The sequence below is a fragment of the Gopherus evgoodei genome, chromosome 4 (genome assembly GCF_007399415.2).
Source record: "Gopherus evgoodei ecotype Sinaloan lineage chromosome 4, rGopEvg1_v1.p, whole genome shotgun sequence".
NCBI classification, from domain to species: domain Eukaryota; kingdom Metazoa; phylum Chordata; order Testudines; family Testudinidae; genus Gopherus; species Gopherus evgoodei.
This window is the reverse complement of record NC_044325.1, coordinates 129,634,658-129,656,509: the sequence shown is the minus strand read 5'-3', so window position 1 is coordinate 129,656,509 and position 21,852 is coordinate 129,634,658. Positions and strand designations below refer to the sequence as shown.

The 21,852-nt window shown below is 46.4% G+C and overlaps 1 protein-coding gene across 12 annotated transcripts in view; it reads left to right on the top strand.

Moving 5' to 3' along the window:
• Window positions 1-21,852, top strand: part of LZTR1 (leucine zipper like transcription regulator 1) — a 277,591-nt gene that overhangs the window by 192,268 nt on the left and 63,471 nt on the right. For 11 of the 12 annotated variants that reach the window (XR_004000204.1, XM_030561051.1, XM_030561054.1 and 8 more), the window contains 3 exons: window positions 8,129-8,224; window positions 18,763-18,946; window positions 19,677-19,846. Coding sequence is in view for 11 of the 12 variants with exons in the window: in XM_030561051.1 (XP_030416911.1) it covers window positions 8,129-8,224; window positions 18,763-18,946; window positions 19,677-19,846 (450 nt within the window). In the remaining variant the exon portion in view is untranslated. The remainder of the gene's footprint in view (window positions 1-8,128; window positions 8,225-18,762; window positions 18,947-19,676; window positions 19,847-21,852) is intronic. The other variant, XM_030561047.1, reaches the window with a different exon arrangement.

Sequence of the window (21,852 nt, the reverse complement as noted above, 5' to 3'; positions counted from 1 at the left end):
GATTACAGATAATCTTTGTGTGTCCTTCTAACCCTATGGTTCTATGATTCTGTGTTTCTAACCCCAACTTTGCTATTCACCTGCCATCTGCAAATTGTGCCTGACTCCGACTTTCTGATATTCTGACCCAGCTTGACCTTGATCCTGCAGTCTGCCTGCAGGTTGGTTCCTGACTCTGACTTCCTGGCATTCTGACCTGGCTCATGTCCAACTCATCTCCTAACTGCAATTTAGCAGCTGACCAGTGAACGCAGGCTGCCTGTGATTGACCTGACAGCCAGCAGGCATTAAAGGGCCCATAAGGTCACTTCAGACAGACACCTTATCAGCCGCATCATCAAGATTATTCCAGAAAGAGAAGATCTGGATCTAATTTTATCCAACCAGCCTGTCCTCTACCTTTGGGCAGGCAATCTGTTTGACTTGCTTTTCAAGGGCTGTTACCTAATCTATGACTGTGTATTAATTATATTGATTACTTAAGAATTCCCAGTTATCACTTTGAGGTTTGACAGGTTCTTTTCTCAAGATCAGGCCCAGTATTATTAAAATCACTGTTCAGTGGGAACCCCAGTGTGCATGGTCACACTTTAGGAACCTTTGTGTATTTACCATAGCTTTATTAATACATTTAGCAAGTCACAAACACTCTTACCCAGCAAGGTAGGTAGAGATACAGAATGTACATCTAAACATCCACATACTTACACCATCCCTTGCAGCACAACCTGAAATCTTAGCCGTTATCTTCTTCATCATAATCATCTTTCTCATCACCATCGCCAGTGGCCATCATCCTGGAACCTCCCAAGGGTTACATCTTTCCCTCCCAGGGCCGGCTTTACCATTTTTGCTGCCCCAAGCGCCTGAACTGCTGAAGCAAAAAAAAAAAGGCCACCCTTACTGTGCCGCCCCAAGAATGGATGGAATGCCGCCCCTTAGCATGTGCCACCCCAGGCACGTGCTTCCTCCGCTGGTGCCTGGAGCCGGCCCTGGGCCCTGTTTCCTCCTCAAGCACACAGACTGGAATACAATTTTTATGATATGTTTGCTGATGCCAGTAAGCCTAATGTATATTCAGTAGGGGTTTCTCCCCTCTTTATTATTTGTATTTCCTCATCCTACTAAAGTTGGGTTGCCTTGCTCCTGTATGTTAGTATATTAACAATCTCAACTTATTATCATAGATGTCAGTTCATTGCCTTGGCACTCCTGTGGTCAGACATCTGCAGATGTTCCTATCCTAAAAAATCCAAAATCTGGTGTTAGTTCATAGTCCTGTGACTTCCTGGCATTGTTATGTACAAACTTCTCCCTTAAATATTCCCAATTCTCCAAAACTTAGGGGTGACCATTTATCTGTGCCAAATTTCATAGGCCTCAAATCTTATGCTAACTGCTGAAGCAAGTGTCTTACAAGAGACAGGCCTATAGGTTCCTTGTGTTTCTGCTAAATAAAATAAATACTAACATTAGCTCTATGGGTTACATAGCAGCAGAACACTTGTGAACATCCCATCCCCATTGATTCAAGGACAGGCTGTCTTGCTTCTACAGTGTTTAGGAAGCAATAATGTTAGAAAGATTGGTCCTAAGAACTGTAGGATCAGGTGATGCCATGCAATTTCTGTCCATCACCACCCTCCCACCTCTCTATCGCATCCCTTTTCAGGGACCCCTTTCATAAGTCACTATTTTTGCAGTAGGTCCAAACTCTGTGCTCTGGGTACTCTACAGGAGGTTTGTTGGAAAGAATTTCTTCTGCTGGTACTTCCTGATCCCCAAGTCCAATCTCCGCCATTTCACCACGTACATCAAATACATCAAATTTAATGTGGTTACCTTTGCTACTGTTCTTCCCGCACTGAATTGCGATGAGTGATTTGCTGCTTTCGATCTCTGGGATGATTATTTTCAAGTGGCTATCTTTCCAGGCCACAACAAGTTCAGCAGATTTCTCTTTACTGGTCAACACTGTCAGTATATGGTTCTATTCTTTAGCCTGTCATCAGCCCCTTACATCTTTACCAAATGACGATGACAGCAGTCTTTTGGAGTTCACATCTTATTGTATTTAGACAATTGGCTGGTGAGAGGCAGATCCAAGGAACAAGTCTTCAGTCATGTTCAGGTCACATTGGACCACTTCAATTGATTGGGATTGATTTTGAACATACCAATGTTGACCTTGAATCCAACTAAAAAATCAAGTTCATTGGGACTCTACAAGTTTGAGGGCCTTTCTCCCATGCAAATGTTTGAAGCAAGACTGCAACTTGTCCTTTTCAGACATGGTTGAGGTTTATCTGTTGCCTAAGTTGCCAGTCATTGGACAGGCTTGTTCAAGTGTCTCCAGAGATAGTAGACGCATTACAGTGGTGAACAGAACAATGTGTGCCAGGGTGTTAGCTTTACCTATTCTCCACTGGCTAGAAGAGTAGTCATTGATTCCTCTACAATAAGTTGGGGAGTGCATTTGGGAGCATTGAAAGTTCAAGGCTTATGGTTGTAATAGGATCACATTAGGGCACAGCAATCCATATGCTCACCAACAATCTGACTGCAAGGTATTATGTGCACAAGTAGGGAGGAGCCTGCTCCAACCAGCTACATCAGGAGGCAATACATTTATGGCATTTCTGCATCAGGGAGAGCATCATTCCCTCAGCAGCTCACTTATTCTGTGGTCCAGATTCATTTGGGAAATCACCTCAGCAGGAATTTCTCCCAGGATCACAAGTTGTCTCTGAAATCCAGGGTGCTGAGGTCCATCTTCACAGAATGGGGCATCCTGGCTATCAACTTGTTTTCAATGAGACACAACAAGAAGTACCATCAGTTTTGCTCTTGAATGGGTTTAAGTCCAGGCTCCTTAACCGATACCTTCCGCCTCAGTTGAGGATTGGCTGTGATCCCAGTGATCCTACAGGCTCTGGTCCCAGTGATCCCACAAGCTGAAGTTGGATCAGTTCAAAATGATTGTCATTGCCTCAGCTTGGCTGAGGCAATGTTGGTTCTCCAACCTACTCAGTGTATTGGTTCAGCCTCCCATATCTCTTCCTCTTTATCCCAACCAACTAACTCAGCAGTATAGTCTACCTTGTGACAATAACATCTGCAAGAAGAGTATGTGAGCTACAGGCTTAATGGCAGAGTCTCTGCATGTGCACGTTTTCAAAGACAAAGTGGCTCTGCAGCCATATCCAAAATTTTTGCCAAAAGGGTTTTCACAGTTTCACCTGAACCAGCTAATTAATAATATATGGAGATATACCTATCTCACAGAACTGGAAGGGACCCTGAAAAGTCATTGAGTTCAGCCCCCTGCCTTCACTAGCAGGACCAAGTACTGATTTTTACCCCAGATATCTAAGTGGCCCCCTAAGGATTGAAATCATAACCCTGGGTTTAGCAGGCCAGTGCTCAAACCACTAATAGTTTATTTACCAGTGTTCTTTGCTGAACTGCAGTTGAATGCGAATGAACAGTGACTTCCCATATTGGATGTGAGACAGTGCTGGGTGTTCGACCTGGACAGAACTACGCCTTTTCGAGCATCGCCTGTTTGTCTCCTAGCAGATCGAATGAAGGATCAGGCAGTCTCGGTGCAAATGATTTCCAGATGAATAACTTCCTGCAATACCTCCACAGAGATTGCAGGCTCTTTCAATGAGGTCCAAGCAACATCATTAGCATTCCTCAGTTTTCAGTATTGGACATTTGCAGGGTTGTTACCTGGTCTTTTATACATACATTTAACCAGGCACTATGTGATTACTATTGTGTCTAGGTCAGAGACAAACTTTGGGAAGGCAGTCCTGCAGACATTGTTCAAGAAGTCTCTAAGCCCCACTTCCTACGAATACTGCTTGTGAGTCATCTAAGTGGAATACACATCTGCAGCCACTTGAAGAAGGAAAGAAGGAAAGATAGGTACTTACCTGTATTTTAACTCTTGTTCTTCAAGATGTGGGTATGACGTTCCCCTCTAGTGTTATCTGGATCGGTGATCTGCTAGGTCACTCCAATCCTTGACTCTGGGAGCCAGCCTTACCAGCCAGCCTCTAGCATGTAAGCTGCTCCTTGGATTGTGCAACCAAATGACAGTAGCCAATATCTCTGGTCCAGACACAACCCTAGGAGCTTCCATCTTGCAGTGTCCAGTTATGCCCACTGGACGCTGCAAGCTTATATGAGTTCGTCAATTTAACAAAGAAATTGATGTGTACCAGGCTTGTTATCCCAAGGGGACTCTCTGACATGCTTCAAACCAAACATGCTGCTTCAGGTAGAATAAACAAACAGATTTATTAACTATAAAGATAGATGTTAAGTGTTTATAAATCAAAGCATAAGTCAAATTTAGTCAAATGAAATAAAAGCAAAACGCATTTTAAGCTGATCTTAACACTTTAAGTGATCTTACAAACATAGATGCATCTCACCACAGGCTTCCTGGTTTCCCTTCAGCCAGGCTCTCCCCTTTGATCAGCGCTTCAGTCACTTGGTGGTGATGTCTGTAGATGGAGGCAGAAGAGAGAGCCAGGAGCATGGCAAACATCTCTCCCTTTTATCATGTCCTTTCTTCCTCCTTGGCTTTGCCCTCCCAGAGTCAGCATTACCTCATTGCAGTCACAAACTGACCAAAGAAAGGGCAGTGACTCACTCAAGAGTCCAACAGATCCTTTTTTTTATTTGCCTAAGCCTACATCCTTTGTTCCTGTGAGGCTGGGCTGGTTTTGTCCCATACATGCCCTGATGAGGTGTTAACTGCCACTCTGCTCTTGGAGAATTTTTGCCTAGGCTTATTTTAAGCCATGAAGACACATTTTCAGCCTCATAACTATATACACATGAAATTATAACCTATAACATTATTGTAACAACAATTACTATAACATCACTATAACAACAATGCTCAGTGCATCGAGCCTTCTGAAGATACCCAACATGACAAACTTTGCATTAGATACCACATAATCATTTTACAAGGATGAACATGGGGGTGCTGGGTGTTCCCCCAAGTACAGAGCATCACAGTGGCTGCAGATGTGTATTCCTTGGACCACTCTCCATCCCCTCTGTATTGAGGTCTCTATTTTTGATGTTTGGTGCAAAGGAACTGAGGGTGGTCAGGGTGACGCTGCCCTTATATAGCCAAGGGAGGAGATAGAGCCACAGGGCATGAACATCTGTTCCCCCCATATACTGCTAGGCAGAATTCTCCAGCTTCAGTGAACTGGGTGTGCGCACACTTGTGTGGAATACATGTCTGCACCCACATCTTGAAGAACAAGTTACAGTACAAGTAAGCAACAGTCTTTCCCCATATGCTTTCAATGGATGGGAAAGATCATTGTCCAGGCTAGTTCTTCAAAGCAGTTCCCCCTTTTTACCAGCATCATTTCAGGCTTGCCTGGGTTGTGTTTGTTCCAGCTGCTCTTCATCCAAGAGCTGACCTCTTGTAAGTACTCTGACATCTCAGTAGTGGCAGTGGTTTCCTCAGTGGAGAGTAGATCTAAAGTTGGGGTCATCATATTGCTGACAGACAAGCCCAGGATATCTCACTTTCTGAAGAGAGGGGGAGATGGTATGGTTCCCTGCTGGGGAAGAGGAGCAGTTTTCATCTCAACTCTCTGGGTTGTGCTAGAGAGGAACAATTGGAGCCAATGTAGTGTTGTACCATGTACTCTAGTTATGTTATATTAGCAGTACCTTGTGGCCTACACCCTAGTATTAAAAAATAAATAATAATCAGTCCATCTTTTGGCTTCCTTTCCAGCCTTTAGAGAATTAGCTTGTTGTGTGTATGTGTGTATGTAAAAACGAGGAGAGAGAGAACTTACTGAGGGAAAGCCAGGTCAAAGAGATGAGTTCTGTATTTAGTTCAGAATGAGATGAGGCCATGGGAACATAAGAATTGCCATTTTAGATTAGATTGGTGGTCCATGTAATCCGATAACCTGTCTCTGAAAGGGTGCATCCACACCGCATTTTTCCTTCGGTGACGTGTAGTGCACATACCCATGTAGCATCCCCCACACCCCAGCATGGGTCTAAATAGAAGTGTAGCTGGTGAGTAGAGTAAAGACATACCTAGATGGTACTTTACTAATCCAAGCTGTGCCTCCCTATCTACAATGCAGTTTTTAGCAGTGTAGTGTCCCACTGCTAGGAGTCCAGCAGCAGGGTAAGGCTCCAACAGGGGGAGGCATTAGGTGAAGTAGCTCCCTGCTACTGGAGCCCTTCCCCCACCACAGGGAAGGACTCTGGCAGCTCCCTGCTTATGCAACACTTCCTTGCCACAGGGAAAGGCTGTTATGACCCGCAGGTCTCAAACTCAAGCCTGCAAGATCCATGGGAGCAGCCATGCTCCAACCTTCCATCTGGCAGCTGGCTAGTAATAGCTTATCTGGGACTCAAAGCCCAGCCACAGTGTGAGGCTCTGCCCTTGCGGCCTGATTGGTGGAGTCCCAGAGTGGATGATTGGTACTACTTAAACCAGAAGCAGGAACAGGAAGCTGTCCGAAGAACTGGGATGCACCCTATTCTGGACTGTGCGCCTTGTGCTTCCTGCTCTGCTACCCATTCCAGCTACCTGCTATCCGATCCTGTTTCCCTAGTCTGATTTCCTGGCATCCTGATCCGTCCTGTCATCTGACTTGTGATTCCCTTCCTCCAGTTTGTCTCCTGCCTCTGATCCCCCGGGTATTCTGACCCAGCCTGAGTCTGGTTCCTGACATGGGTTTCTGATCTCCATTTTGTCTCCTGCTTCTGACCTCACAGTATCCTGGCCCAGCAAACTCTTGCCTCCTGTCTCATGATTGCGGTCTGGCTGCCCACAACCTGGCCATGACAAAGGCTCCAGTAGCAGGAAAAGGCTCTGGCAAAGGAGAGGTAGTGGGAAGAGGCTGAGCCTTTCTCCGCTGCCTTGCCCCTGCCAGAGCCTTTCACTGATACGTTTAGCTACACATCACAGAGTGGATGCGGTGTGCTTTTCACTGCGGCATGTAGCTATGTGTACACTACACACTGCCGAAAGTGGTGTGCAATGTAGACATAGCCACAGTGATCAGCACAGAAGAGATATTTGCATATTCACAGCATATTTGTTGAAAAAGAAATAACTGTACAGTGGCTATGCCAGCCAACCCAGAAAACTAGAGCACAAGGGGTCATCAATGGGGAAGATAATGTGATTCTGCTTCAGGAAGTGTACAGTATTCCGGTAAATTTGCAGACTGTCAGGAGAAGAGAACCTGTAAACTTAGAATCTGTAAGTCATTGAGACACAAATATGGAATCCCACTGAGCCATTTTGAGAGAGAAAGTGCTATGTAATAATCTAAGATAGATATGATAACTGTAGCTATATTGTGAAAAGTGATATTTAAGAACTCCAACTTCCAAGCTAGTGAATATCTTCTGAAAGATAATGGTCAACAGTTTGCAGTATCATGCCTCAAGTTTCCTAAAAGCCATTTTTTAATTAATGAAATTAAAACATTTTTCAGATTTTTTAATTATGGAAAAAACAGTTTTGTTTCTTCTCCAATAATTAAAACAAAGACCAAACATGAAAGAAAAGCACTTCACTTTTTGGCCAAGAACAAGCATGAGAAATCTGAGCTCAAGAGTAACTTTTTCAGAAAGCTAAAAGCACTTGAAAAGGCCACAAACTGCATTCCTATAAAAGCCTTTGCAGAGGATTCACAGAATGCTGTTAAATTGGTCCAAATATTAAGAGCAGCAGCAAACAAATGTTACTCTTATTTTGAAAAGAAAAAGACTCTAAACATCACATATAACTAAAGGCGACAGATCCCATGGTCACTGAACATAGTCATCACCCTTCTCCTCGGGGCTTATGATGAAAGAATTTCCTCAACCAATTTTACTTAGTGTTTTGTAGGAAGAGAGGGTGGAATTTTGCCCACGTGTGTACAGTAGACACTAATGGTCCCTTTGTTTGCTATCACAGTATGTTCTAATAGTTTAAGTAAAATCATCATACCCTGGACCCAAACCTGGAAGGGGTGAAGGACCCTCCACTCCCACTGTCTTCCAGGATGATGCAATTTGTGAGTCTACTTATAACATATTGTGCTTTCACACTCATTACTGACAGAAGGAAGACCGAGTCCGGGGACATGCAGCCATTGTCACAGCTCGCTGTAAGTGGCTAAGGAAGAAAATTATACAGGCAAGAGAGAGATTGAAACAGGCAAGTATTTCACAGAAATAGTCTTCATTAACTGTCCAAATTTGAAAACAGTTATTCAGCAGACAAAGAATGATAAAAAAGATTGAAAATAGACTGAGATTTCCTATCTGTGATATAGACTTGTAGGGCCAATGGAGCAGTGCAAGGAGTTTTAGACTGGGCTTAACTAGTCTGCAGGATTCCCTCGACAAAGGGCATTGGGGGTGTTTTGAGGCAGGCAGTGGGCATGATGGAAAGGGGCTGATGTGTGATGCACTCCATTGATCCTGTACTGTCTGAGTGTTTCCTATCAGGCTTTTTAGCTGGTGCAAGTTGGAACATCCCTGGGGCTGCTTTAACTTGAGTGGAGCCGAAGTGGCCCCCAGACAACTCAGGCTTAAGAAAGGTGTAAAGCTGGCTTAGAGCAGGCCTGTTGCCCAGAGGAGGCACTAAGGGGTGCTGCCTTCTCACCTGCTATTTATAGCTGTCTCAGCTAGAGCTCCCAGCACTGAACAGGGTGTTGAGAGAAAATCTCGACACTTCTGCCATCCTGCCAGCAGTGGCTGCTGTGAGGCTGTGTCCCTTGCAAGGCAGCAGTCTCCACTCAATTTCTGCCACTGCTGTCTGCTGAAGACATCACCAGGGAGAACCAGACGCAGAGAAGGGGTCCACCAGGGGCAGAACTGCAGGAGGAGTCTGAGGAGCATGAGGAAGGGAGCCAAAGAAGCATATGGAGGGGAACAAAGGGAGGTAGGGCAGAGGTAAGGGAGCAGAAGGACCTGACACTCAAGGGGCATAAGGACCTGCAAGCAGTGGGGGAAGACAGATGATAGGGGTGCAGTGGGCTGAAAGCAGAGTAATGGGGAAGGAAGGGGAAGGCTGTGATCATGGAAGAGGGGATGAGAGTTGATACATTGACTTCAGTAGGTTTAAAGTCAAAGAGAGACCAAAGGAGATGGAAGATCTGAAGGGAGAAGGAGAAAAAAGGAAGAGAGACCAAAGACTGGGGCCCTGGGTTGGAAGGGGATACCATAGGGACAAGGAGGTAACCCCTTGTAATTTGGGGAGAGACTCCAGTGAGAGATGGGAAAGACCCTGAGGATCCCAGAACTGTTGGGAGTGACTTCAGGGAAGACAGAGAGAAGAGAAGGACCTGCAGGGTAGTGATGGAGGGATTTCAACAAAGAGGGACACAGTAGTGGGGATTACTCGAGGGAAGAGAAGAGGGTTCCCAGGAGAGTTGGGATAAGAGACTGCAGGATGTAGGGAAAGAGCCTAGGAGACACAGAAGGGAGGGGAGAGTTTGTACATCCAAAGAGGGATAGAAAGATAGGGACTGCAGAGCAGGAAGACAGTGAGGCTGAGTATTGGAGCTAGTAGAGGGAAAAGAGAAGGGAGGAGGTCTGGGTGGAGGGAGAGATTCAGGTTCCATCTCTTTTTACATAGCCTCAGTCACCTTGTACCTAATCACCTCCCAGGCATTTAAAATCATCCTGTCTGCAAGGTCATCACTAGGTATATCTGGGGAGGCCCAACTCCCTTTCACATAGTTTCCACAAACCAGCTCCAGCCACTCTGTATGGTTCTTTCCCCTGAAGCCCAGTACTGGCAGAAAGCTGACTTGCTGCACTAACTCTGCAGCTAGTAGCAAATTCTAGTCTGTTCTGCTCCTGCTGGCTGCCCATTACACTATGAAGTGGGAGCAGGAAAAGAGATGCCAAGGAGCAGCAGTCCTTTCCTCTCTGCCCATGGCAAGGTTCCCCAGGGTATATGAGGCAGGAGAAGGGAGATATATGCACAAGAGATGTAGGAGTTAGCTTGATACACAGTCAACGTATCACATGTTAAGTAGATTGCAAAATGGCTAACTGATAAATCTCAAAGTAGTTGTTAATGAGGAGTCGCCATTAGGGTTGTTTCTAGTGTGGTCCCTCAGGGATCTTTTTTGTGGCAAATACTATTCAATATCTTTATCAATGATCTGTATGAAAATATAAAATAGCTAGTAAAGAGACAGACTGGTGAAATGGTAATGTTAGCGACAGGTCAGTCCTACAGAGAGACCCAGATTGCTTAGTAAACTGGGTACAGTCAAACAATATGCATTTTCATAGGACACACATTAATAGAGCCTGTCTTTTGGAAAGCTGTAACTCAGAAAATTACTTAGGAGTCATGGTGGATAATCAGTTGAACATGAGTTCCCAGCATAATGCTGTGGCTCTGAGGGCTAATGCGATCTTTGGATGTGTAAACAAAGGAAATACTGAGTAAGGAGGAGTTATAGTCTCTGTGTACTGTGTTGGTGAGATCATTACTGAAATGTAATGTCCAGGTCTGGTGTCCAAAACTCAAAAAGGATCTTGGGAGGGGGAAAAGCATTCAGAATGGAGCTACAGCTACGATTTGTGGTCTTTAAAACTTGTGCAATATAAAAGGCTGAAGTAGCTCAATCTATTTATCTTTTATCTATTATTTTAAGAGGCAACTTGATCATAGTATCATCAGAAATCTCCCTGTACAGGGAGATGGCTCTGTAATCTAGCAGAAAAAGATAAAACAAGATCCAATAGCTGGAAGCTGATGCTAGACAAATTCAGACTGGAAATAAGGTGCACTTGTTTATCAGTAAGGTGAAACAATCACTGGAATAATTTACTTAGAGATGTGGTAGAGTATCTGTCACATGAAGTTTTAAAATCTAGATTGGATGTCTTTTTTTTAAGAGAGATGCCCTAGTTCAAGTACAAGTTCTCTTTTGAATGCTTGTCCATATTCCTATTTATGGGGCACATGCACCTGAGTTTGGAGTCTTTCGACCAGCAGCATCCATTATGACCATACTGTGATAAAGTTCCTCCTCTACCTTGATGGGTCCTGCGCTTATTGGCAGATTTGCTCGCCTCACAGTTTTACCCTGTGGGTTAGGAAACAGTCCAGAGACCTTCCCCTCTGGTAGAAGCCACAGTTCAGGTCAATTCCTCCTGTGTTTGATCAGGAGTTGGGAGGTTTGGGGGGAACCCAGGCCTGCCCTCTACTCCAGGTCCCAGCCCAAGGCTCCATGGACTGCACTGTCTAGAGTGCCTCTTGGTACAGTTGCGTGACAGCTACAACTCCCTGAGCTACTTCCCCATGGCCTCCTCCCAACACCTTCTTTGTCCTCACCACCAGACCTTCCTCCTGATGTCTGATAACACTTGTACTTCTCAGTCCTCCAGCAGTATACCTACTCACTCTCAGCTTCTTGCACATCTCTTACTCCCAGTTCCTCACACACACTTCCTCTCCTCTGGCTCCCCCTGGCCTGGCTGGAGTGAGCCTTTTTATAGCATCAGAGGGACCTTAATTAGAGTCAGGTGCTTAACTGCCTCACCTGACTCTTAGCAGGTTAATTGGAGTCAGGTGTTCTCATTAGCCTGGAGCAGCCCCTGCTCTGGTCACTCAAGGAACAGAAAACTGCTTATCCAGTGGCCAGTATATTTCTCTTCTACTGCTCCGGGGTTCCCAATTGGCCTGGGTCTATCATAATACATATACCCTGGGTGACTTTGTAGCCTGCACCAAGGGCACAGAAAGGTGGAGCAGGGCAACCACCACTTGGTTCCTCTCACCATCTTCAAGGCAGAGCTGCTCATTGTCCATTCTGTTAGGCAGTGCTGTCTTTCTTACAGTGTGTGTGTATGTGTCCCCACTTCTCAGTTATTTCCCAGTTAGTTAAGTTAGTATAGTTAATTAGGTAGTTTGCCTATTGGCACTGTTAGTGAAATTCTGATAAGTTTCCTTTCACCAGGAAAATGTATTTTCCTTCCCTGATACGGGGACAGCTAATGGTAAGCCCTCCAGATTTAAATACTTCCCCTTGTTCGAGGATGCTCTGCCTGTTAATGATGGGCACACAAGATGTTTGTTTTGCTTGAGTGAATTTCACAATCATTGAGAATGTTTGTATGTCCACTTCCAAGAGAACATTGAGATCTAGGAACACCTGTCTTCAGCTGTTTCTAATGGACAGATCCATGAGACCAGCTTCAGACCTGCCTGGCTCTAGAAGCAATCCTAGCTTGAGATCTAGTGCATTACAAGCCCCATTAGCTAAGGCTTCTGCTTTAAAGTCTGATAAATCTGACACTCTCCTTGTGAAGAAAGGACAGGGTATGGAGAAAACAAGAGCTAGTTCTTCTTCGAGTGCTTACTCATATCATTCCACATTAGGTGTGTGTGCTCGCCACATGCATTGGTGCCGGAAGTTTTTCCCTCAGCAGTATCCGTAGGAGAGAGGCTCTGGCACTCATTGGAGTGGCGCCTGCATGGCACAGTGTAAGAGGCGCCACTGGCATACCCCACCCTCAGTTCCTTCTTGCCACCAGTGATGGTGCACAAAACATTTGCTGCTCTTACTAGTGTTGCTTAGTCTTCATTTGTATGAACTAGAGTTCTTGTAAAGTTAGTGTACATAATTAGTAATTGAGTTAGTTAGCCCTTAGCAGTAGTTAGAGTTTTGTTAGTCCCATCAGGGACTTAGCCAGGGGACAGGGCATGTCCTGCAAATGACCCATGCCCATGAGCGAGCAGCATAGTAGCTGTCTCAGGTGTCTTGGTGAAGGACACAAGTGATAAGTGCCAAATCTGCAAGTCCTTTAAACCTAGGACCAAGAAAGAGCTTGAGATCAGACTCACTCTTGATGGAGTCGGTGCTCACTCCAGCTCTGGAGCAAAGGTCCAAGTTGGCACCCAGCACCATGGCTTTGGTGTGTAGTACCCCACTGGTGCCATCGATGAGCCGGCACCAGTCCCCATCCATGGCCCCAGCCAAGAAGTTGAAGAAAGCTGGTAGGGAACTGTCTTCTACTCCCTGCAAGGCGAAGGACGGGGCTGGGGGCGAGCTAAGACCCGCAATGGGTGGCTCATCTCCCCTGTCAGGAAGTCAGGCCTCAGCTCACGTAGAGCGATGCAGCCCACCCCGTTCTTCGCCTGGAAGTCAGAGGCGAGCCTTCATCAGCTTCAGGTGCCTTTGATGCCTGAAGGGCTCCAAACTGCGCAGGAAATCCTGATGCTCCTGGTGCCGCCCACACTGGCCCTGGCATGCCCAAACCTCAGAGTAAGCCTGCCTTGGGACCTTTCCGTCCATCCTCCCCTCAGTGGTACCGCTCCCCATCACGAGGGACATCCCACCACTGTTCACCCGCTTGAAGCCATCATGCCTTGGATTTAGGGAGGCAAATGCATTGGAGCCCGCTACAGTCACCAGACCTTGGGTACCAGCAGAGGGATTTGAGGCGGATTTCACTGATTATCTGGCACAGACCTATGGAGGTACGCGCGTCTTAACAGGAATGTTGGGACTGGCCCTTTGCGTCACTGGAAAGCCGTAACAGATCCCTTGAACAATTGGAAGACCGCAGCCGTGGGCACTGCCAACATTCCCCAAGACGAGTGTCACCATATGGGGGGAGATCCCCCAGGCGCCTGACCTATGATACCTGCAGGTTCCGGTCCTGGTCCTTGTCCTGGTCTCGAAGCATGAGGCGTGGATTGCCAGTTTCCTTGTGGCGGATCTGATGAGTGCCGCCAGGCACCAAGATCCCCACGAAAGTGCATGTCCTGCTTGGAGCGGTCCTCCTCTAGATGTGACTGTGATTATCACCAAGCACAGGATTGCCGCTCCAGTGGATCTGGGTCACTGGGTAGCAATCGCTCCACGTATGGTTCTGGTATGGAGCAAGGCTCCAAAATTCACGGGGCAGCCTCCTAGACTCTCAGTGCTGCCTGCATCATCGCTAATGAAACCTGCCCCATGGCTGGGCCTGTGGTACCCCCGGCACCCATGGGGGTTCACCCAGCCCTCCCAGACTGCCCGCTCGGCATCAGGAGCCTCAGACAGGCCTGTGGCATCAATGACCCAACCCCCTCCAGTGCCTGAGGCCCCGGGGGATAAGACCCAGCAAGTTCATGTAGACCAAGGGGAACGGCAACCAGTGGTTGTTGTGGAACCCGTGGTACCGGCCTCTTCCTCGTTGTCACCGAACAAGACCATCACGGAGCCCCCTCACCTAGTTCCTCCACACCAGGCACACCAGGAGTTGTTAAAGAGGGACGCACCCAAGCTTGGCCTGCAGGCAGAGGCTGCAGGAAGTAGGGAAAGAGCCTAGGAGACACAGAAGGGAGGGAAGAGTTCGTACATCCAAAGAGGAATAGAGAGATAGGGACTGCAGAGCAGGAAGACAGTGAGGCTGAGTACTGGAGCTAGTAGAGGGAAAAGAGAAGGGTGGAGGGAAAGATGCAGGTTCCATCTCTTCTTACATAGTCTCAGTCACCTGATTCTCTCTAGGTTGTCCTCTGAGGCTCAGCAGTTGATTCAGGACCTCTCCTTCGATGGCCAGGCCCGGTTTGTGGAGCAGATGGAGAACAAGTTACATGGGCTGAAGGACTCCCGAATCATCCTAAAAACCCTGGGGCTCTACGTTCCGGGCCCGACGCATAAATGGTTCAAACTGCAACATCCCCAGGGGCAAGAGAGCCAGACCCAGCAGGTCCCACCATACAAAAAGCCTAAGGGCTACAGATGGTGCACGAACCACCCACCTCCACTCTCTGCCTAGTCAGGCTTGACCTGCTCCAACCAAGGAACTAAAAAGTCATTTTGAGGGTGCATCCAGAGGCAACCTACCAGTCTGTTTCCTGGATCCTATTTTCTCAATTTTTTGCAGCTGCCTTTCCTCCCAGCATGGTCAGCGATAACTTCGGACCGCTGGGTCCTCAGTACAGTGACTCACAGCTACACCCTCCAATTTATTTCCACCCCTCCCCACCTCTTTTCAGGGACCCTTCTCATGAGAATCTTCTCAAGCAGGAGGTTTAGAAGCTCTTACAGCTGAGAGCGGTGGAGGAGGTCCCACCTTCTTACTGGAACATGGGTTTCCGTTCCCAGTATTTTCTGATCTCAAAGGCCAAGGGTGGTCTCCGTCCCAGCCTGGATCTGTGAGACCTCAACAGATACCTAAGGAAGCTAAAGTTTCTCATGTTCTCCCTGGCCTCCATTATCCCCTCCCTGGATCTGGGAGACTGGTATGCCACGCTCGACCTGAAAGACTCATACGTTTATGTAGCGATCATCCCAGGACACAGACGCTTTCTCCGTTTTACGGTTGGCTCAGCCCACTACCAGTTTGCGGCCTTCCTTTTGGCCTGGCTGCAGCACCAAGGGTGTTCACCAAGTGTATGGCGGTAGTTGTGGCCTACCTCGGGCATCGGGGTATCCAGATTTACACATACCTCGATGACTTGGTCAAAGGCAGCTCCAAGGCTCAGGTCAAACGTGATGTCACTATGCTACAAGCCATATGCTGCTCCTTGGGACTACTGGTCAACTACAAAAAGTCCACATTAGTTCCAGTTCAGATGATAGAATTAATCCGGGCTGTGCTCGACTCAACCCAGGCAACAGTGTTCCTGCTGTTAGACAGGTTTCAGGACTTGACGGACCTCATCGTGGAAGTGTCTGTATTTCCCCTGACAATGGCCAGAGTGTGCCTGTGCCTACTAGGCCACATGGCAGCTTGCACATACATGGTCTACCATGCCAGCCTCCGCATGCGACCCCTGCAGCAATGGCTGGTGTAGACCTATTCCCAATCCAGGAGCCACCTGGAAAACACCATAACCATTCCTCCGGTGGTTCTCACCTTGCTGTGTTGGTGGACCGATCGCAAGAAGGTCCTGGAAGGAGTCCCGTTCAACAGTCCCGCTCCATCTGTTGAGGTAATGTTGAATGCTTCAGACCTCAGTTGGGGGGTGCACCTCGGACATCTCCGGACCCAGGGGATGTGGACCCTGGAGAGATAATGTTACACATAAATGTCAAGTTGCTCAGAGTGGTCTGGCTGGCCTGCGGGGTTTTCCTGCCACACCTGTGGTGTGAATCCTGACAGACAATTTGGCCTCAATGTTCTATATCAACAGGCAAGGAGGAGCGCATTCTCATGCCTGCCAGTCCCTCCCTGGAACCTTAATCTGGTCCTTTCCAAGCTTATGGAGCCGCCGTTCAAGCCCCTGGTCTCTTGCTATCTCCTTCACCTCTCCTGGAAGGTGGCGTTCCTGGTGGCCATTACGTCGGCAAGGAGGGTGTGCAAGTTGAGGGCCCTAACCTCGGAGCTTCCTTATACAATTTTTTATAAGGACAAAGTGCATCTCAGGCCACGCCCTAAATTCCTCCCTAAAATAGTGTCACAATTTGATATGGGACAGGACATTTGTTTGCCAGTACTCTTTCCTAAACCACACACGGACTCGAGTCACCATAGCCTGCACACTCTGGATGTCCGAAGGGCCCTGGCATTGTATTTGGAGCAAACTATACCTTTCCGCAAGTCGGCGCAATTGTTTTTGCCCATAGTCGATAGAATGAAAGGGCTTCCGGTCTCAGCGCCACATATATCATCATGGATTGCAGACTGCATCTGCACATGCTACGAACTCGCCAAGGTTCCAGCCACAGCGATCACGGCTCACTCGACGAGGGCACAAGCGTCCTCAACAGCTTTCCTGGCTCACATCCCAATCCAGGAGATCTGTAAAGCAGCCACCTGGTCATTGGTGCACACATTCACAGCCCACTACACAGTCAACCAGCAGGGCTGTTCTTCAGTCAATTGCTCCATGACTCCTACCCTCCTCCTATAGTAAGCTTATGAGTCACATAATGTGGAATGGACTTGAACAAGCACTCGAAGAAGAAAAAACAGTTACCTACCTTTCGTAACTGTTGTTCTTCAAGATATGTTGTACATGTCCATTACACTTCCCACCCACCTTCCCCTCTTTCGAAGTCTCTGGCAAGAAGGAACTGAAGGGGGGTCAGGTTAGCAGGGATATATATGCACCAGTATAGAGGCACCACTGTAGAGGCACCCCTGCTGACCTGATGGGAACCACTAAGGGAAACGTTTCTGAGGTCCGTGCACGCAGTGCATGCACTCCTAATGTGGAATGGACGTGAACAACATGTCTCGAAGAACAACAATTACAAAAGGTAGGTAACCATTTTTTTAGGACACTAAAATCAATCAAGTTATTAAAAAAGAACTTTATTATTAAGAAAAAAGGAAAAGAATCACACCTGCAAAATCAAAATGGAAGGTAACTTTATCGGGTAATAAAAATATTTAAAACACAGAGGACTCCCCTCTGGCCTCAGCTTCACAGTTACAAAAACAGAAATAAAATTACCTTTGAAGCACAGGAAAATTCACAAGCCAAAACAAAAGATAACCTAACGCATTTCCTTACCTTACTTACAATTTCTGTAATTTTAGATGGCTCATTCCAGGTTTGTTTTCAGGAGATGTACCTGCTTGGTCTCTCCATCCATCAGGAAACGGAACAAACAAAGAGAGCCACAAACAAATTCTCTCCCCCACTTTCCTCGTCTCCAGATTTGAATGTATCTTCTTTCCTCATTGGTCCTTCTGGTCAGGTGCCAACGAGGTGATTTGAGCTACTTAACCCCTTACAGGTAAAGCGATTCAGTACAGCTGCTAAGGAGGGATCTTATGCTACCCTTTTCTTTATATTTATGACAGAGCTGGTGTGGGATAGGTATGCCCTGTCACAAGGAGCTTCATAGATTATAAAACAATAGGGTTAAAAAGGAGCGCAAGGGTCATCTAGTCCAACCCATTGCTAAGATGCAGGATTTGTTCTGTCTAAACTATCCAAGACAGATGGCTATCCAGCCTCCTTTTGCACACCTCTGGTGAAGGAGATTCCACGAGCTTCCAGTAGCTACAGCCAGGATCTCACTTCTGATGTGACCAGTGCTTCTGCAGGGAAGTGAAACGATCAGTCTGAGAATGTCTGGATTTTCTGTAGCACTTTGGGTTCCCAGGTCAGCACCAGGATGAGAGAGTAGGCTTTGTACCTCTGTTATGCTGAGATTGATAAGGGACAGATTGGCCAGACAAGCTGGTTAAAGCAATCCCAGGGCTGCACTAACTTGCACCCCCTGCTGCCTTAGCCCTAATGGACATTGTGGTAGTTGGGAATCATCAGGGTGCAGGACCATCTCAACCACGCCTTCCCCTGCCTCTGATCTGCCTGAGATGCCTCCTGTGCCAGAGGATCCAACGCTGTGGTGCTATCTCTGTGTCTGTCATGGGGGCCTGCTGTACCAGAGCAGTTTACTTGGAGGCCTTGCAGCCACTTTGCCCAGTGTACATGCAGTTGTGCACAGAGCACAGAGGAGACTTTCCAGCACCCTATGGACCTCTTTGGAGGGAAAATGGTACACTTCATTGCTGAGCTCCATGGCTGAGGCTCTCTTTATTTTGAAATGCAGAGAAATTCAACATAAATGTCACAAAACCAGTTCAGGGCATGAAGGGACCCAACTCCACAGCACATCTCCAGGAAGTACAATGCAAAGCCCCATGTATCACATCACCGTCTCTCAAATGCACACCCACAAACACAGTTTGTTCCTAGCAAACCAGCCCTTCTCAACCCCAGTCCCAGGACACACCCAGACCTTTGCTTCTTTGTTTACTGTTTTTCTATCCCATTAGAAATCTAAGCAAGAGATTGAAGAAGAGGGACAAGCACTGTCCCAGAACGAGGGTATTTGCGGCAATGTCAAGCTGTGCTGCCTGCAACCTCTGCTGGAAGTGACAATCCGAGAAGCTGAAGCTCAGCCCTTTGAGGTGCTCATGCAGTTCCTGTACACAGATAAAATAAAATACCCACGCAAAGGTAGGACAGCAGGAGGAGGATTCTGCATACCAAACCTGGCCCATAGGGGCTTTTTAAAAAAAATATGAAAATTGAATATTAGCAATTTGTGAGAAAATCTTTATATTTATCACTGATGCACCCACTGCTGGAATTCTGTGTCCAGTTCTGTTGTCCACAGCTCAAGAAAGATATTGAAAAATCAAAGAGGGTTCAGAAAAGAGCCACAAGAGTTCTTAAAGGATTTGAAAACATGATATGTAGTCAGAGTCAAGGAGCTCATTCTATTTATCTTAACAAAGAGAAGGTTAAGGAGTGCCTTGATTACAGTCTATAAGACTTACATAGAGAGAAATTTTTAATAATGGACTTTTCAGTCTGCCAGAGAAAGGTATAACACAGTGCAATGGCTACAAGTTGAGCTAGACAAATTTAGACAGGAATAAGGCATACATATTTAACAGAGTAATTAACCATTAATCACTGACCATTTTAAAATCAAGATGGGATGTTTTCCTAAAAATCTCCCTTGGGAACTATTCTGGGGAAGCTATGTGACCTGTGTTAAACAGGAGATCAATGTAGATGATCATAATGGTAATCTCCCTTGGTTCTGCTATCCTAATTACTCTTGATGGCATCAGAAATTGGATTGAGTAAATTTCTGACCTCACTGGACATCTCTGAAGAACCTTATATTAGAAGCTCTCTAGAGCTGTGGAATGACACTGTTTCCCTTTGTGATGTACAGGTCATGTGCAGGATGTACTGCTTATCATGGACGTGTACAGACTAGCCCTGAATTTCAAGCTCTCGCGACTGGAACAGCTCTGCCTCCAGTATATTGAAGCATCTGTAGATCTACAGAATGTGCTCATTGTGTGTGAAAATGCTAACAAGCTTCAACTGGAGCAACTAAAGGTAAACACTGAATTTCACTAACAAGGTTACTGATAAAAAATTAAGAATTAAAGCTCAATATAGTCAATGTAGACATTGACTCATGGACTAAACATATTATCATGTTGTTTTGTGGGTTTTAAGGCTTTGAAGTTGACGTTGAAATTGGAGGTAGCAACTTAAACTTCCACCTGAGGCTCAGCACCAGCATTAAATTAGATTCCTTTCCTCCCTCTTCCTATGCCTTTAAGGCTTGGTCTACATTACAGAGTTTGGTTGACCTAGGGCAGCATATGTTGACCTAACTCTGTAAGTGTCTACACTAAAATGTAGCTCCCACCAATATAAGTCACCCACTACAGTGACCTAATAACTCCACCTCTGCGAGAGGTGTAAGTAGATGTAATTAGGGTGACGCAGTGCCTGTGTGGACATGCGTTACTTACATCTTCTGTTGGCTTTCAGCCCTGGGGAGTTCCAGGTGTCAGTGACCCCCAGTACCCCACACAGTTAAGTCGGTGGAAGCACTGCTGGTGAGAATGCGCACAGCTGACAGAAGGTGGACATGAACCACCACTTTAATTACTGTGGTGGCTGTACATCGATTTAATTTTGTAGTGTAGACATGCCCTAATGCAGCAACTGGAACAGCTACTGCCCTAAAGACATCTCTTTACCTGAAATTCCTCTACAGTTCTTAGGTGGCTGTCATGGATTCCCAGAGTCTGATCTGTGTCTTAGCCTTTAACCAGTCTCCTGGGAGTACCCCTTTACTGTGCTGGACCCCTTGGATCTCCAGTGTTCCAGGTGCAGGACCATGGCTTCCACAATTTCACTTCTCTTTCTCTGTGGCTCCCTTCAGGGAGTCTAGCTGAGCCAGACTCTTACAAGAGATATTTCTCCTTTCAGAGTGCAATGTTCTTAAGTAACTGCAGCAACACCAGATAGCCTTTCCCCAGAAAGGTAACCTTTATTTGTCGCCTGGAGCACAGAAAGTCTTTGGGTTAGTATGAGAGTGGCAGACTTATGATAGAGTCCATATTGGTGGAACCAGGGCTTCATCCTGCTCTGCTTCCTCTGAGCTCTAGCCTCCTGTCAAGGATTCATGTTTGGTCATTGAGGTTCCCATTTATTTTTTCTGGACTCTTCATTGCTTTGTGCCAATTCCAGCCAGCTCATGATGGCTCATTCTTACCACCCCAGACAGCTACAGGACCCAAACCTCTCATGCGTCCTGCTCTGTTCCAGGAGAAGCATGTTAACCCTCTGCCTCCAGTGCAGTGAGGAGATGCATATAGTTTACAGAAATATTACAGAAAATTCACACATTTGTCACAGGAATTTCTCTCTCTTTACTAAAGTTTGTCTGGTTTCTTAAGCTCATTTCTTTTTCTCTGTTACTAGCTCTTCAAGTAAAAGCAGCAAAGAATCCTGTGGCACCTTATAGACTAACAGACGTTTTGGAGCATGAGCTTTCGTGGGTGAATACCCACTTCACCCACGAAAGCTCATGCTCCAAAACGTCTGTTAGTCTATAAGGTGCCACAGGATTCTTTGCTGCTTTTACAGATCCAGACTAACACGGCTACCCTCTGATACTTAGCTCTTCAAGTATGTGTCAGTGTAGTCCCACTGTAGGTGTGCACAAGCCTCATGTGCAGAAGATCAGATATTTTGAATAGCTCCCACACAATGGTGTAAAAGGCGGAGCAGCCACAACCCCCTTCAGTTCCCCCTACTGCCTTAGCAAATCTCTGACCTGCAACTCTCTTCAGAGACAGATCTTTTAAAGTGCTTAGTGAAGAATTCTTATAATCAAATGTGTTCTCTAAAGGATATTGATTGGTGACACCTCCCCATGTGCGGCAGGGTAAAGTGCTTCTTGCCAGCTCCCATGCCTTGTGACAGAGTTCAAACCCTGCCTGTCCTGCAATGAACTAATCCCTATCATGGACAGACAAGCCAATGCCTCTCTTGCTTAGGAGAGAGTCACATCCTGAATAATTCCTTTGTGTGCAAGAACTTCT